General features: G+C 40.2%; 1 protein-coding gene across 2 annotated transcripts in view; it reads left to right on the forward strand.

The window, feature by feature from the left end:
* Window positions 1-1,324: 1,324 nt before the first annotated feature.
* MCU (mitochondrial calcium uniporter) overlaps window positions 1,325-15,588 on the forward strand; it is a 197,580-nt gene continuing 183,316 nt past the window's right edge. The window contains exon 1 of one of the 2 annotated variants that reach the window (XM_044942241.2): window positions 1,325-1,510. In XM_044942241.2, the coding sequence (XP_044798176.1) occupies window positions 1,361-1,510 (150 nt within the window). In that variant the 5' untranslated portion in view covers window positions 1,325-1,360. The remainder of the gene's footprint in view (window positions 1,511-15,588) is intronic. The other variant, XM_025284711.3, reaches the window with a different exon arrangement.

The raw sequence follows: 15,588 nt of genomic DNA on the forward strand, positions 1-15,588 counted from the left end.
TCACAGATTTCCAGCTAGGGGGATTAGTGTATGCAGCTGTTGAATGGGGGGCTTGTCTCATTCCTGAGCTCTCATGTTCCACTGTTGAGCAACAAATGTCTTTTGGGTGAGTGGTATGAGTGTCTCACCTGGAAAAGCCAATCATCTTACAGTCATGGGGTGGGGTGGAAGGATTAAACAAACCAAAATCTCCCTTTATTATTCAGCTATTCTTGATCAAAAAAGTACCATTTCAGTCAAGCTTTAAAAAATATTATTAGAATAAGTGATAGAATAAAATTATGTGTGTGTATTGTGTCATTTAGCTTTAACTTTATCACCCTAAAACTTAGGATAATACTTTTATTTGCTTACCAAACTGTTTTCCTGCTCCAGATTGTAAAAGGAGTTAGAATTAACTAGCTAATAATAAACAGACAGCAAGGAAATTGTCTTCTGAGAAGATTAAGAAACCTCAAATCTTTCATAGTCTTAAATGAACTATTATGAGCTTGTTTCTGTGGAAAGAAGTATTTTCAAGAGAAAGAGTTATTCCAAAGTGTATTCTAGTGGCTAACTTAGCTAAATTATGAAAATTCATTAAGGTAAACTTCAAGTGATTTTTTATTACTTATGGGCATGTTCTGTTTCTATAGTTTAATAAGCACACATAAGGTCAAAAGTGCTATGAAAATAAGAGTGCTGCTTATGGAGAGTGTAAGAATATCAGTATAAAGGTGCTGTAAAAGTGAACTGAGTATTTGAAGTGTATACAGGTCTGTTAATTCACTGATAACATGTACTCATTCTGGGACTTTGGTATCATAACCATCCTACCCCTCCTGTACTATGCTGCATATTATAGTTGTTAGATAACCTCAGGATGTGGGGATAATTTCAGCATATCCAAAGACCATCAGTTATGAATGATAACTCTGGGCGTGTCGTTGGGAGTTCCAGCGTACCTAGCTAATGATTACTAATTTGGAGTCTATTTTGCCAACTTAAAACACTCACGAACTACAGAGCTTTGCACAAATATCCATTTCCCCAGTTACACTTATTATATAGCTGTATCCTTGATGAAGATTAGCCGAATCGAATACGCTATCTCTACTGCTGCTATCCTGTGGGGTTCGGATGCCAATTACCCGTTCCCTAGAATTTGCCCGTGATTGACTATGCCCCACAATAGGTAACTCTGGAAGTGACAGGCAGTCTCTAGTGTGGTTCTGCCGCCTGTCGATTGGACCTTGCACGAAGCCCCGCCTCATCAACTCAGTCCAGGGCGGCAGTTGGGCCGGCGCCGGTGAGTGGCGGCCTTAGCTCCGCCCCGGCCGTCCGCTGCGCTGCCTGGGTCGGCGCCGTTTCCAGTTGAGAGATGGCGGCCGCCGCAGGTAGATCGCTCCTGCTGCTCCTCTCCTCCCGGGGTGGCGGCGGCGGGGGCGCCGGCGGCTGCGGAGCGCTGACTGCGGGCTGCTTCCCTGCTCTGGGCGTCAGCCGCCACCGGCAGCAGCAGCACCACCGGACGGTGAGCGAGCGCGCCCGGCGGCTCCGGGGAGGGCGGGGCGGTGCTGGCGTGTGGGAGCCGCCGGCAGGCAGGCCGCCGGGGCAGCGGGCGAGTTACCTCAACTCGCGGCCGCTCCCGAGGTTGCCGGGCACCGAGGAGCCGCCGTGCCCTTCAGGCGCCTGCGGCGGCAACCAGGAATAAAGGAAGGGCGGAGGAAGTCGGGAGGAGGAGGAGGAGGGGCGACGGCTGGGATGTCCCCGCAGGACCGGGGACACCAGGGCGGGGAAGGGAAGGGACTTGAACCTCTCCCCGACCCGCTCCAATCTCGGTCCCTCCCTCCTTTTTCCTTAACAGCTCTGCTCCATTGCTCCCTAACTGAGCACTGTTCAAGTTGTCCCCTTTCCCTCCTCCTCCGGGCGGGTTGGGGTGTCCTGAGTTGCCGCGGCTGCCTTGTGTCTGTGTCAGGAGTGGCAGTGCCATGCTGCCGGGAACTGTCCCCCGGAGGGCAACCCTGAACCCCAGCGGGGCTGCTCCCTCGTTCTCTTCTCGGCCCTGTGTGAACCGGCAAGGCGGAAAATCAAACTTTATCCCTTTCTGTGACTTCCTGCTTGTGGGCATGGGGCACAGCACCCTTGCGATGGATGCTGCATTGCTTCAGGAGGCAAGCTCCATCCTCTCAGGTCCTTAAAGGTCCTCGGTGGCCCTTTTGGAGGGCTGGTTTGTAAGCTTGTGCTTGCCTGAAGAAGGAAGGGTGGGCAGCAGGCAGAGGGGAAGCGAATATGACAAGTTGTTCCCAGAGGCAGGGTTTTGGTGGTTGTATTAACCCGTTATTGCTGGCTTTCATTGGCTGGCAACGCACGGGAGTTTCTGTTAGAACAGCTTTGGGGTGTGTGTATATTTCTTTTTAAGTTGCAAGAGATCAAGTTGACTTGGAATTCTTGATCTAACAAGTCAGCAGGTTATCTTTCTTTGGACTTTCTAGATCCATACTTTTGATCTCTGGCCAACTCCAAAAGAAAGAGTGTAGGTTTTATTTCCTAGGGCTAAGTTGTATAGTGTGGTAATAAGAAATCACTGCAGACTGCCTGATAGCAGAAACTAGTACCTTCAGCCCTCAACAAATACACCCACCTGTCTTCTTGTTCTGATCACATGGCTCTTGAGAGGAAACTGAACTGGCGCTTTTTAGAGGATACCCTAAGACTGTTGACAGCATAAAATTAGGTGTCTGAAAGAGTAGTGAAAAGAACTAATGCTCTTTAAATGCAAGATGGTATTGTTATTATTAGTCACAGATATGGACCCTATCCTCCTCCTTGTGAGAAAATTGTACTTCATTTTGGCATACTGACATATTGCTTTGCTGAAGCTTTTGGGTGAGAGCCGAGCTTTCCACAGTTCAATTTAGATTTGCATGTTTCATAGCCTCCAGTTATATGTTTTGTTCGTTTAAAAACATAAGGCCACCCAAAAATCTGATTGCATTCCCCTCCCCCTCAAACTATTTAAAGACTTACCAAGTTGTCTTTGTCTCTGTATTTTGGTAATATATTCGACTTTGCAGTTGTTTTGAAGACTATTTGGGTGTGGTGTTCATTTAGCGTTTTGAAATTTGTGCCTTGTGTATTTTCCACTATGCGAGTCTGTCAGGCTGTGGGTGCCTTCCTTGTGCAGGTACTTCATGAAAGTGTTTTTCTGTGCTCTTCTGGGGTGGGTAAAAGTGATGTGCCAAATTTGAGCTGAAAGCACAACTAAATGAAGTGTTATTTCTGAAGGGCAGAAGTGTTGTAAGAATGGTGACTTGAAAATGAACTTAGCATTGTAAGATTTTGAAAAAAGTTGTGCCTGATTATTTAAAATATGTAAATTTATTTTTTTTCTTTTTCTATGATTACTCCAAAGCTATCATGTGTACCGCTGTCTCCATCTGTTATTTTTTGATTCCTCACAAGGCTCAAAATTTGAAAGATATCTCTTAGAGACCTATTTAATTCTTGACATTTTATGCCTGAAATTGAGATCCAGAAAGGGGAGAGACGTGGCCAAGATTATATGGGGAATATACAACAGTTTTAGGACTCTGATCCACTCCAGATATTTCTGTCCCTCTTATTGTACTCTTTTGGTTATAAAGTGCAGTTGCTCCTTCACATCTTTCTCCTTCCTTTTAAAACTTACTACTGCTTGTTATGAAAGTACTGGTATTTAAAACCCCATGAATGAGAATTCTCCTCTGTTGGTTTGAGGCACGTGTGTTAGGCAATATAGAACAAACAACTTGCTCTTATAAAGGTCCCTGAGAAGCAGCTGAGGTTGAATCTTGTGTGGGTGACACCCTGTGCGTGTGCAGCAGATGGCACTCTGCATTGGACAGATCACAAGTCCTGCTTGTGCCACTTTTGTTCTGCTGTAGTAAGTCTGATAAATTAGAGTCAATTTAATTAATCAGTATAAATAACCAGTTATAGTACTGGTTAAGTTTTTGCTTGAGAGGCATGTTTTTGAATCTTTTCCAGATTTGAAGAACAAGCCCAGAGCAATGCAGTTCAGCTAATATAGGTAAAAGTGGTTGTGAAGTTATGAAACCGAACTTGGCCTCCTCCCCCGAAATCCCCGCCCCATTAAAACATTGTTCAACTGAGTAAATGGGAGAAAAGCTTCAGGGGCTTAGTCAGTAGCTGTAGCACCATCTAGTGTAATTTTTTCCTTTTCTGTGTGAAGAGCCTGTTATTGCTTTCCAGCCTGTGGCTGTAATGAAGACTGATCTTAAATATTTGTTGCACGTCTTTCTGTGCAGTTAGTGAAGGTGGCTGTTTTTCAAGGATGATTCTTTGAAGGGAACTGCCTTTCACTGTGGGTTGTGTAATTTCTTTGCTCAATATGTCTCATCTCTGATTATGATAACCTGAATGCTGGCATTTCCTAGTGGTCAACAGCTATGCTGAATTACTAAATCTCTTAAGTCTGTCGTTATTCTGTTACGGATCATGGCTGTCCCTTTCTGCTTTACACATTGTAGTTCTTTGGCAGTGATATCATTTCAGTTTAACCTGAGAAAGCTTTTTATTTTGTTTTCTTTTAACCTAGAAGTTTTAAGAGAGTAATGTAACCTTAAGAGAGGTTACATTGCCTGACACGGAGACAAGTCCCAGTTCTTTAATTGGGATCCTCATGAACTGGCTGAGTCTTACCTTGCCAGATCCACTCAGCACAAAGACTCCACTGTACTTAAACCAGCGTCTCATATATCCATACTAAATGTTTATGCAGTTTTTGTAGTGGAATTTTAGTCTTAATCACTCCTCTATCTTCTAAGGTCCATTTTAGGTGAGAGACTGGGACCTGTGACTCCTCTTTGAACCTAACTTCCTCACTTTACAGATGAGAAAACAGACCTAATGGGAACCAAGGGAAGTGACTTGTTCCGTTTGTGGTTAATGACATCTGGGATAAAAATTCTTTAAAAACATTTTTTTTTTGAAGTTTTTATTTTGTATTGGGGTATAGTCGATTAACAAACAATGTTGTGATAGTTTCAGGTGAATAGTGAAGAGACTCAGCCATACATGTACATGCATCCCTTCTCCCCCAAACTCCCCTCCTATCCAACCTGTCACATAACGTTGAGCAGAGTTCCATGTGCTATATAGTAGGTCCCTGTTGGTTACCTGTTTTAAATGTAGGAGTGTATACATGTCCATACAGAAGCCAATGGCACCCCACTCCAGTACTCTTGCCTGGAAAATCCCATGGACACAGGAGCCTGGTGGGCTGTAGTCCATGGGGTAGCTAAGAGTCAGACACGACCGAGCGACTTCACTTGGACTTTTCACTTTCATGAAACGGCAACCCACTCCAGTGTTCTTGCCTGGAGAATCCCAGGGACAGGGGAGCCTGGTGGGCTGCCGTCTATGGGGTCGCACAGAGTCGGACACAACTGAAGCGATTTAGCAGCAGCAGCAGCATACATGTCCATGGGATAAAAATGCTTTTAAATAGAGGTGGATTCAAGGAGCAATCCTAGTCTGAATCTTGTGTGTTTCCTAGCTTTTAACCCCTTCCCATTGTTCTGTTCTGTCTTCTCTGAATGCTGATAGGATTTATTATTTTCAGGATACAGATTGACTCTGGCTTGTTCTCTAAATGTTTCATTTGTGGATGTCTTATCTTTCTGGGCAAAGATTGTGTATCTTGTTACCTTTTAGTCCCTCCTTGTTACCTTTTAGTCCCTCATGGACTCCAGAGCAGTGCTAGATACATAGATAACACTCAGCAAGCGTTCATTGAATGCACACCCTTTTGTCTGCTTGCCAATGAAAAGGTGTGCTATGCCACGCCTCCCCCAACCTTGACTTGTTTAATGACTTATTGCTTAGGTAACCATATTTGGTTAATTTGGGTAATTGCTTTAAGTTTGTTATTGCCAATGCTGTCCTTGGTTGTATATTACACTTGTTTATGGAGAGTTGGACTGTAAAGAAGGCTGAGCGCCGAAGAATTGATGCTTTTGAACTGTGGTGTTGGAGAAGACTCTTGAGAGTCCCTTGGACTGCAAGAAGATCCAACCAGTCCATTCTGAAGGAGATCAGCCCTGGGATTTCTTTGGAAGGAATGATGCTAAAGCTGAAACTCCAGTACTTTGGCCACCTTATGCGAAGAGTTGACTCATTGGAAAGGACTCTGATGCTGGGATGGATTGGGGGCAGGAGGAGAAGGGGACGACAGAGGATGAGATGGCTGGATGGCATCACTGACGCGATGGACGTGAGTCTGAGTGAACTCCGGGAGTTGGTGATGGACAGGGAGGCCTGGCGTGCTGCGATTCATGGGGTCGCAAAGAGTAGGAAAGGACTGAGCAACTGAACTGAACTGCACTGATGGTGGACTAGTAAAGGAGAGTTGGTAACATTGTATTAGGTCTACTGGGGGGTGGTGGGGGGGTACAAACTTTCTATCGGAAGTAAAAGAAATACCCAGATTATTAGAAATATATGTTTGAATCAGAGTCTAGATTTATTGTTGTTTTAGATGACTAAGATATTAAGATTTTGAGGGTTCTGGATAAATATGCTTAGAGCAGACTTATTAAGGAAACTTTATTTTAAAATCTTGTTTATTTTGAGCCCCAAAGATAGTTGGATGAGTAAATTTGGATTTAGTCAACAAACTCTGATTAATTGAACTTTTCTAAGTCTCAAGGGGTTCTATTTTATGCTTTATGGAATTCTGCTCCAAGAGGGAATCTAAAGAGAAATGCAGCATCAAGAATGGTGTATGGCAAAGACAACAACTTGAATGTGACTTCGTTTGGTTTTGGGGCTTCCTCCTGTTTGAAAGTGCAATCAAGGAGTGGTTATGGTCTTCCATAGTAGCACTTTGCTGATACCATTTTCTCAATAACTACTGAGATGTAGGTTTTTATTTCTTTTTATATTCTGGCCTTGTGCTTTGTGGGTTTTCTTAAATAATTACTGTTTGTTTTCCTGTAAGTAAGGAGATGATTACCTTTTAAGATCTCAAGATAACCACTCAGTATAGAAGTGAAGAGAAGTCGCTCAGTCGTGTCCTACTCTTTGCGATCCCATGGACTATAGCCTACCGGGCTTCTCCGTCCATGGGATTCTCCAGGCAAGGATACTGGAGTGGGTTACCATTTCCTTCTCCAGGGGATCTTCCCGACCCAGGGATCAAACCCGGGTCTTCCGCATTGGAGGCAGACGCTTTAACCTCTGAGCCACCAGGGAAGCCCACTCAGTATAGAGGAAACTTCTAATCTTTATTTGACTGATTGATACAGTACAGGAACAACATGTTACAGGAAGATGTTACTGTGGAGGACATGTACTTAAAAGAGTCCTAGAATTTAGAGCTTGACAAGACTGTAGGTAAAGGAAAGGAACTTTTATTTCCTTGGTACCTAACAAGGTACTACAGAGCTGATAATGGCTCACACATCTGCTAATTTTCCCATTCAGTTTTTTTCCCCTTGAAATTATATAATTCTGTTTCATTCTAAAAATGATTAAGCTGAGACTGGTTTTTTAAAGTGAATTGGGGTCAAATTCTTCCAGCAAGACCCTGAAGTCAAACTGAATCTTGGTTACTCCCTGATTTAGATTAAGCTTGATGACATCTGGTTAAAAAAACCTGTCCTCTGCAGCTGAACACAAATGGAAAATAATCCATTTATTTCACTGCACTTTGTTAAATGCTTGCAGTGAGACAGCCTGTGTAAAAATCAAAGTTGACTTTAAGCAAAGTAGTTTTAATAAGCTTAGTGAATTCTTGACCCATAAACCATGTACAGGCTCGAATTTTTTTATTGGTAAAAGCATAACTTGGTAAATTACATCACTAACTGGCTCTACTAGCATAGTAAAACTGAACTTTTTCTAATTCAGTTCTGGAATAATTGGTTAATATGACATTGCATTTTGACATCTGTTAAAAATAAGAGTCTTTCTACAAGTCCTTTAATGATGTTAATAATACTTATTAATCCAAAAGGGTGAAATGTTTACCTTTTATGCTTTGTTACTAAAGTTTTCAGTTTTTACATATTTTTTCTTATTATTGTCCACTTTATTTTGGTGAGAGCACTTGTAATAATCACCAGAAAACTGCTGAGCAGAACCCGTTGGGTGTATGATGCTATCCAGAGGGTAGTCTCAAATGTTCAGTCCTGAGTTTACTATCTTACAGGTTGCAAGATGTTTAAAATTTCTTTTTTTGCCTTCTAAGACTGGCCCACTTTGTACTTCTTACCTATAGTAAATGATGTTACAGGATGTTTAAGAGTATTAATGCAACTGATAGTTTATAAAATAACAGGAGAGCAAATAGGTTAGCTGAACTACCTGGCCTTTAAAGATAGAGGGGTAGGTATAGAAGAAAGCATTTCAGAGTTAAAGGCATTGTGTTTCCATGTTTAATTCTTACCATAACCCTATGAAAGGTATTATTGTGCTAGTTTTATAGATAAGGAAATTGAGGATGAAATAGATTCATTTCTTCTTTTTGTTTCATAAACTGTTTTAATGATAGGGATGCAAAGATGAACAAATGTTTTGGAGCTGAGATGTAAGCCTGAGTCTGGCTAAAATTAAAGCTGTAGCATGCTGGTTGTCAGTGTGGGTCTTCCTTCCTTTTCAGGGTCTGCTCCTTCAGTTTTGTTTCTCAAGCATCTGCTGCAGTTTCTTCCAAGAGATCTTATCCCTCCCATTGGCTACATTTCTTAAATCTTTTTTTTTTTTACTCTCGCCACCAGATGTTAGCTGATAAGGGTCTAAGGTTTTGCTCCTCGCGCCCCCCCACCCCCATGCCCCCTGCCCGAGATCTTTGAAATTTAGTTTGAGATTCTAAACAGTGCCACCCAGTAAACCTGGTAATAGCTGAGCATTGCTTCCTTATCAAACACTTTTACAACATTTTGTAGTGTACTCCATAACAACCCTTCAGGCAAAATACTATCCCCATTGTACAAATGAGAAAATAAAGACCTAGAAAGGTTAATAACCTAGAGTCATTCAGAGAATATCTTTGGAACACCTACTCTCTGTGAGACACTGCTGGTAAAGAGACATGTTTCTACTGTGGTTCTAAGGGTTCACAGGCTGGCCAGGAGACCTTCATAAACAAGACTGCAACTGGCTGTGCTCTTTCTTTTTTCTCCTGTAGAGACTCAGTGGGAACACTGAGAACTACCAAAGGATGTTGGGAAAGCCTTTAAGTGGGGAAACCTTGCTTGAGCTGAAATATGAGGAAATATAATGTGTGGGGGACTGAAAAGGTTGATTCATATTTAAGGCAGCAGTAGTATCTAACATGACAGTATGAGGGGGTACAATGTACTTGAGAAACAGCCAGTAATTTGTTATAATTGGAGTTTGGGTAAGAATAGCTGGAGATTAAGTTGGACAGTAGTAGTGATACCAATAATAAAATTTATCAAGTGCACCATGTCCCAAGCACTATACAGTCTCACTTAATTCTTGTGACACCCTATGAGTAGGTACTGCTATTATCCTTGTTTTACTGATAGTGAAACTGAGTTCCATCAGGCTGATTGAGTGATTTGCCCAGAATCACAGTCAGTCAGTGACACACAGCTAGTAAATGACTTGCCCAGGATAACACAGCTAGTGAGTGGCATACCTAGTGTGTAAACCCACATAGTCTGGCTCCAGAGCCTGTCTCATAACCGCTTGCTATGATAAAGGATCAGATTGTGAAAGAACCTGCGAAGGAGCTGAAATTTTACTAAGTCAGCGTTTTTTTTAAAAACTCAACCCACAGTAGAAATACATTTTGTATTTTGATTGAGTATATGCATGTGTGCATAAAACTGGGAAAGGTCTCATGCAACAATATTTTTACTATGTATGAGGCATGTACAGTTTCTATTCTGTTTTCTTAAGGAAATTCTGGTTGGGGACCCATTTAAACTGATTGTGCAGTTTAAGCTACAGTTTGCAAAAATGCTACTTGTCGAATAGGTGAGCAAGGGAAGAATTTCAAGCAGTTGAATCATGGTTAGGTTCTGCTTTTAGGTAGGTCGCACCGGCATCAGTGTGAGGACTTCGTTGGAGAGGCTGGGGCTGGAAAGACAGACACCAGTAGAACATCTTAATTGACCAGGCGAAAGGTGTCTGAACTAGGACAGTAGCGTTGAGGATAGAGAACAAGAGAACAGAGAGAAGGGAGATTTAGGAAGTAGAGTTGATAAGACTTGACTGGCTGTGGACTGCTGATAGGACTTGGCTGTGGGCTGTTACTCAGCTAGTAAGTACTAGGTAGAAAGGCAGTTCAGTTCAAGGCCTTTCTGACTGTATTACTCAGGTACAGAAATTTTATTTTTTGACCTTTTCTGTGAGTTTCTTTTTATTGTCATGTTGAGTATGTTTCTTTGTTGTTTTTTCTACACCTCTGCTTTTGTATTAAAAAAACTGGTTTAATTATTTTTAAATGATAAAAAATTTATATATAAAATCAGATATCCACGCTATCCCTATTCCTGCCTCCCCACCTGTACCACATAATATCAGAATCTGGAAGATTTGCATAGCAGTATGAAAAAGTTCACACAGCATGATAAGCATTCAGCAAATCTTGTTGAAAGAATATGTTCTGTGTATTATACTCTCCCAAAGCAGAAACTCTTAACATGTTCATTAACTAGATGAATACTTTTGGGTAATTTTAATGGGCTTTGTTCCCTTTAACTTTCCATTTCTGTAATATTTGATTTCCTTTAGGAAATATTAAGCATTAAGTATGATTAAGCATTAAGTACAAATTTTAAGTATGAGGATCTTATCTTTTAAAAAACAAATAAGCAAACAAAACTAGCTATTCCTAAGCATGAAATCTTTTCTTAGTGAAATTTTAGCAGTCTTCTTTCTCATATTATGAATGTAGTCTTCTTTCTCATATTATGAATTTCATAATATGAGAAATTGGAGTGGCAGAGAAATTGGAGTGGCAGAAGCAGTAGGAATATATATGTATTATCCCTCAGTGTTGCAAGTGTAGTGATATATACACACACACACATATATGTTGTTGTTGTTGTTCAGTTGCTAAGTCGTGTCCGACTCTTTGCGACCCCATGGATTGCAGCACGCCAGACTTCCGTGTCCTTCACCATCTCCCGGAGTTTACTCAAACCCATGTCCACTGAGTCAGTGATGCCATCCAGCCATCTCATCCTCTGTTGGCCCTTCTCCTTTTGCCTTCTATCTTTCCCAGCATCAGGGTCTTTTCAAATGAGTCAACTCTTCACATTAGATGGCCAAAATATTGGAGCTTCAACATCAGTCCTTCCAATGAATATTCAGAGTTGATTTCCTTTAAGATTGATTCGTTTGATCTTCTTGCTGTCCAAGGGACTTTGCAGATTCTTCTCCAAAGATGCTTTCCACAGTTCAAAAGCATCAATTCTTTGGCGCTGAGCCTTTATATAGGGTTGAGAACAAGTTATTTGAAATGATTTCTCTAACATTTTAATTGACTAGGACCTTACTGGCTTTCTTACTGGAGAGCACATATTCTTTGGTCTTCTAGGTTTTATTATAATACAAAGGTAAGTATTTACTTTACAATTATGACAATTTTTTAGAGGCATTAGTGTATCTGCTCTACCAGAAAAGATTGTATTTGCGGTGTAGTTGATGAACCTTTTGAAATCTTATGGGAGCAAATAATAGTTGTACCATCACAGAATTTATTATTGATAGTTCTCTCAGATGGTTAAACAAATGAAAAGATGGAAGTGCTAAGAGTGTGTATGTATTTGTGTGTGTGTGTTTCCCAGTCACCAAAATAAGAAGTAATTGAAGAGAATTATGTGCCATGTGGTATAATGGAGTTAGGGGTCTGGGCTCTGCTGCTTTCTCTTCCATAACTTGCTGTTTGACTTTGAGTGAGTGGCATAACCTCTTTGATCCTATTATTTTTGTCAGTTCAATAAGGATGCTTGGTCAGGTGAACCTAAAAAGTTCTTTAATTCTAATTTATCATTTTTATGTAACACGACAAGTAATTTTTATGTTATTTCATTGGGTAGCTTGTATAAAATCATTAACTGATGGTTATATGTTTACTTATTTTCACAAGAGCAAAGGGCTTGAAGTGACAAAAAAGAGCCTTCCAATTCCTTTTCAGGACAGTTTGCATAATTACTTCTGACATCTTGATGAACAATTTACCCTACGTTCCTCTTAATTCATTAAGCCTTTATTTCCATCTTTCTTTTTTCTTCTTCTAATTCAAACTGCTGAGGGAGTTGGAAAAGAGGTAAAGATATGGTGGGAAATTCAGAGTTGGAGAGAAGGGAGGAGGAAAAAAGCAGTTAATGATGGTGTGTTGTGAGACAGGACTGTGCTAATCATTCATTAATTCTGAGTTGTGACCTGCCAGCCTGGAACAGAAAATGTTTCTTTGATTTTATACTACAGGAATCCCCAGTGTGAAAATCTTAACAAGTGGTTAGTTGTTCATAGTAGTCTGGTCTTCCAAACCCTGTGAACTGGTTCTACTACAGTGTCGTGAATGTAGACATTCAGTTAGTGTTGGACAAATGAGTCAGTGAGTTAAAAAGTCCTAGGGACCATTGTCCGACTCCTTCAACCTGGTATATCATCTTGTTCCCTGTGCCTTGATTCTACAGATGGAAATCATAGAGCTATCAAGAAGGAATGACTTTGCTTCAGACAGCAGCTGATAATCTTAAAAGACTTCACAGGTTGTGCTGAAACAAGCATGGCTATGTACAATGTTAAGTAAAAACAGTAATGGGAAAAGCATGTCGAGTTGTTACGCTATAGTTAATTTAAGAAATTGACACAGTGACATCTACCTGGGGTATTTGGAGCAAGTGAAGGAGAATAGAGAAGAGTGAAGGGCTGGGCACTGCTGAAAAGAGAAAGGAACTATTTGAACGAGGTGCTGCCAACTCTAGATTCCCTACTGATACATATTTCCAAAGATGACAGGTTTTTGGAAGTGTTTATTTTGGAACAAATCTTCTGTAGTTCCATCTACCCCCACTGTATCCTGTATCTTGTACTGCCAGGATTCTGCTAGCTGCCATGAAGCAGGGCTGTGGCAAGTGGCCAAGTGTGATAAAAACCTATTTTTCACTTTAAAACAGATTATAGCTGTCAGAATACTTTAAAGAAGTGTTTAAAGATGGAATGAAGTGGAAGAAGTAGTAAAAAGCAAGTGAGAAAATGTAAAGTTTTTGGTTTGGTTTTGATGGAATTACATTTCTTTCATAAACAGAAGAATACCAGCTAATGTTTGTCTCTGTCTCTTTCTTACTACCTCTTTTTCCGTGATCTTTGAATGCTAAAGATAGAAGCTGCTGAGTAGACAGGAAAAAATGAGTTTTCTGATCACAAAGAGGTAGTAGTGATTTTGTTGTTGTTTTTGTGTTTGAGGGGATTCCTAAGGGTATACTCTGTCTGAATGTCTCATCTATATGCATGTTAGTAATTGGGTTTTGTTTTCTTATTTTGTTCTCGTTAACCCCCCAAAATATGAAATTTATTTTTTCCATTTCTAGCTCTGACTTAAGCATCAAAACAAAATGTTATCCAAGCACAATTGAGATAGTAGAACAGAATTGTAGTATATACCATGTTACAAAATTTTGGAATGTTCATTTATTAAATGGAGACTTGAACTCCAGTCAGTACTTTCTTTAATTTTAATATCTCATCCTGTGTTAGTAGTTGATTCAGAAGGAAATAGAGTTCATAGCTTGGCCAACTGCTACAAAGTCGAGTGAGCTTTAGATACATAATGGCTCTCTTGATTACTAGAGTTTTCAGCAGTTAAAGGGGGGAAATGAAAGGAAACTATGTGTAATAGATTTCTTGCCTAAAACGAATACTCTTGGTAAGATTAAAAGTAGAGACAGGCTGAGGCTCTGAGATATGGATCTGGAAGGTTACATCACAGCCAGCATCAGAAAGGAGCAGCGCTAGTAGAAGAAAAAAGATAACTACTGAGGATCAGGCTCTCAAAGAAGCCCGCTTGGAAAGGCCATACCGACAGCTGAGGGTGGTGGTTTTCTGGTGCTGGGGGTGGGGAGGTGGATGTCCTTCATAAGGAATTTTGTTGTTCGTCAAACATATAAAGGGAAAAGTCTTTTTTTTAATTATGAAGTATGTAATGTCTATAAAAACAAGTAGAATAATGTATTTCTTTTAGCTTAAGAAATAATAACAATTATAATTGCTACCCCAGGTTGCTTTCCTCAGGCCTGTTTCCTCTCCTCTTTGCCAAACACTCTCCAATTTGATGTTTCCCTTGTATATGTTTATGCCATATAGCTCATACAATATTGTAAACATGTTTTAAGTCTTATTTAGAAGATATTACACTGTATATATCCTTATGTAATTTGTTCTTTTTTGCTTAATACTTAAATTATGTAGCTGATACCTTTGGTTCTGACTCATTCATTTTTAGCTGGGTGGTGTTTCATTCTCTGTTGCACATATTTATCCATTTTCCTGTTGACTGAAAACCTTTTTAGCTGAACATTTTAGGGGGATAGGAAAGAGAAATATGTCATTTTATTTTATTTTTTCATTTTAAAAGTTAGATTAGGAATGTTGTTTTGACTTTCAAAAAGGCCAATTCCTTTTTTGGTGTGGAATGTCCTCATTTATCATTTTTCTGGGAAAGCCCTTTATACTTCCCAAGAGAAGGCAGAAACGAGTAATGTTTCATTACACAGATGAGCGTGTCTTATACAAAATGCAGAACAGCATCTGCTGTATTATAGTGAACTCATAAGGGACTGAGATGCAGCAAAAGCTTGGTTAATTCTATTAAAATTCTCAGATTTTTCAAGTGCAGGCAAGCTGTGGATAGAAACTTGTTGGTATTTAGTCATTACTTCTTTTCTGTGTGTTTGGAGTAATTTGTATTTTAAAGCTATCTGCTTTGTTTTGTAAAAAGATATGTCCGTTATGTGGTAAAAAATAAACCAAAAAACGATTCTTGGATTGTGTCATGGTTTTGATGCAGTAAAGGAAAAACAAAGTGTGAAACTGAGGGGAGGTACTTCTTTCTGAGGCAGGCAGGTGGTGTGAAATAAATATTTGTATTAATAATATATGTGTTTACATATATACGTGTTATGTATGTATGTCAGTGTGTATTCTTTCTTTGTAGTCATTAATTTAAAAAACCAATCTCTGAGCAATATGTTTTCTTCCCAGTCTCCTGTAGTCTGTCATTTGCAGTATCTTTCATATGGCGGGCTGAACAGTTTTGCAGAATACATAGTACAGAACTCCATTCAGGCTGTCCTCCAGATGATTTGCTGTAGTGCATTAACCAGAAATGCTGATGCAGTGAGGGAAACACCAATAAACGGGATGCTTTCCAGGGCCTGTAGCTAAGGCAAAGCAAACACAAGCCAAAATTAAGAAGAAAACATTAGTTAAGCACCCAAGATGTAGTCTGGCCAGAGTTGCTATTAACAGTGAATATTCCATTCTAATTAAATTAATTGAGGCCTGGGTAGTTTGAATCACCAGACTGTCCATTAAAAAAGTGACCCAAATTTAAACATATTAGAATTA

Source organism: Bubalus bubalis, chromosome 4, assembly GCF_019923935.1.
Source record: "Bubalus bubalis isolate 160015118507 breed Murrah chromosome 4, NDDB_SH_1, whole genome shotgun sequence".
In the NCBI taxonomy this organism is placed as follows: Eukaryota; Metazoa; Chordata; class Mammalia; order Artiodactyla; family Bovidae; genus Bubalus; species Bubalus bubalis.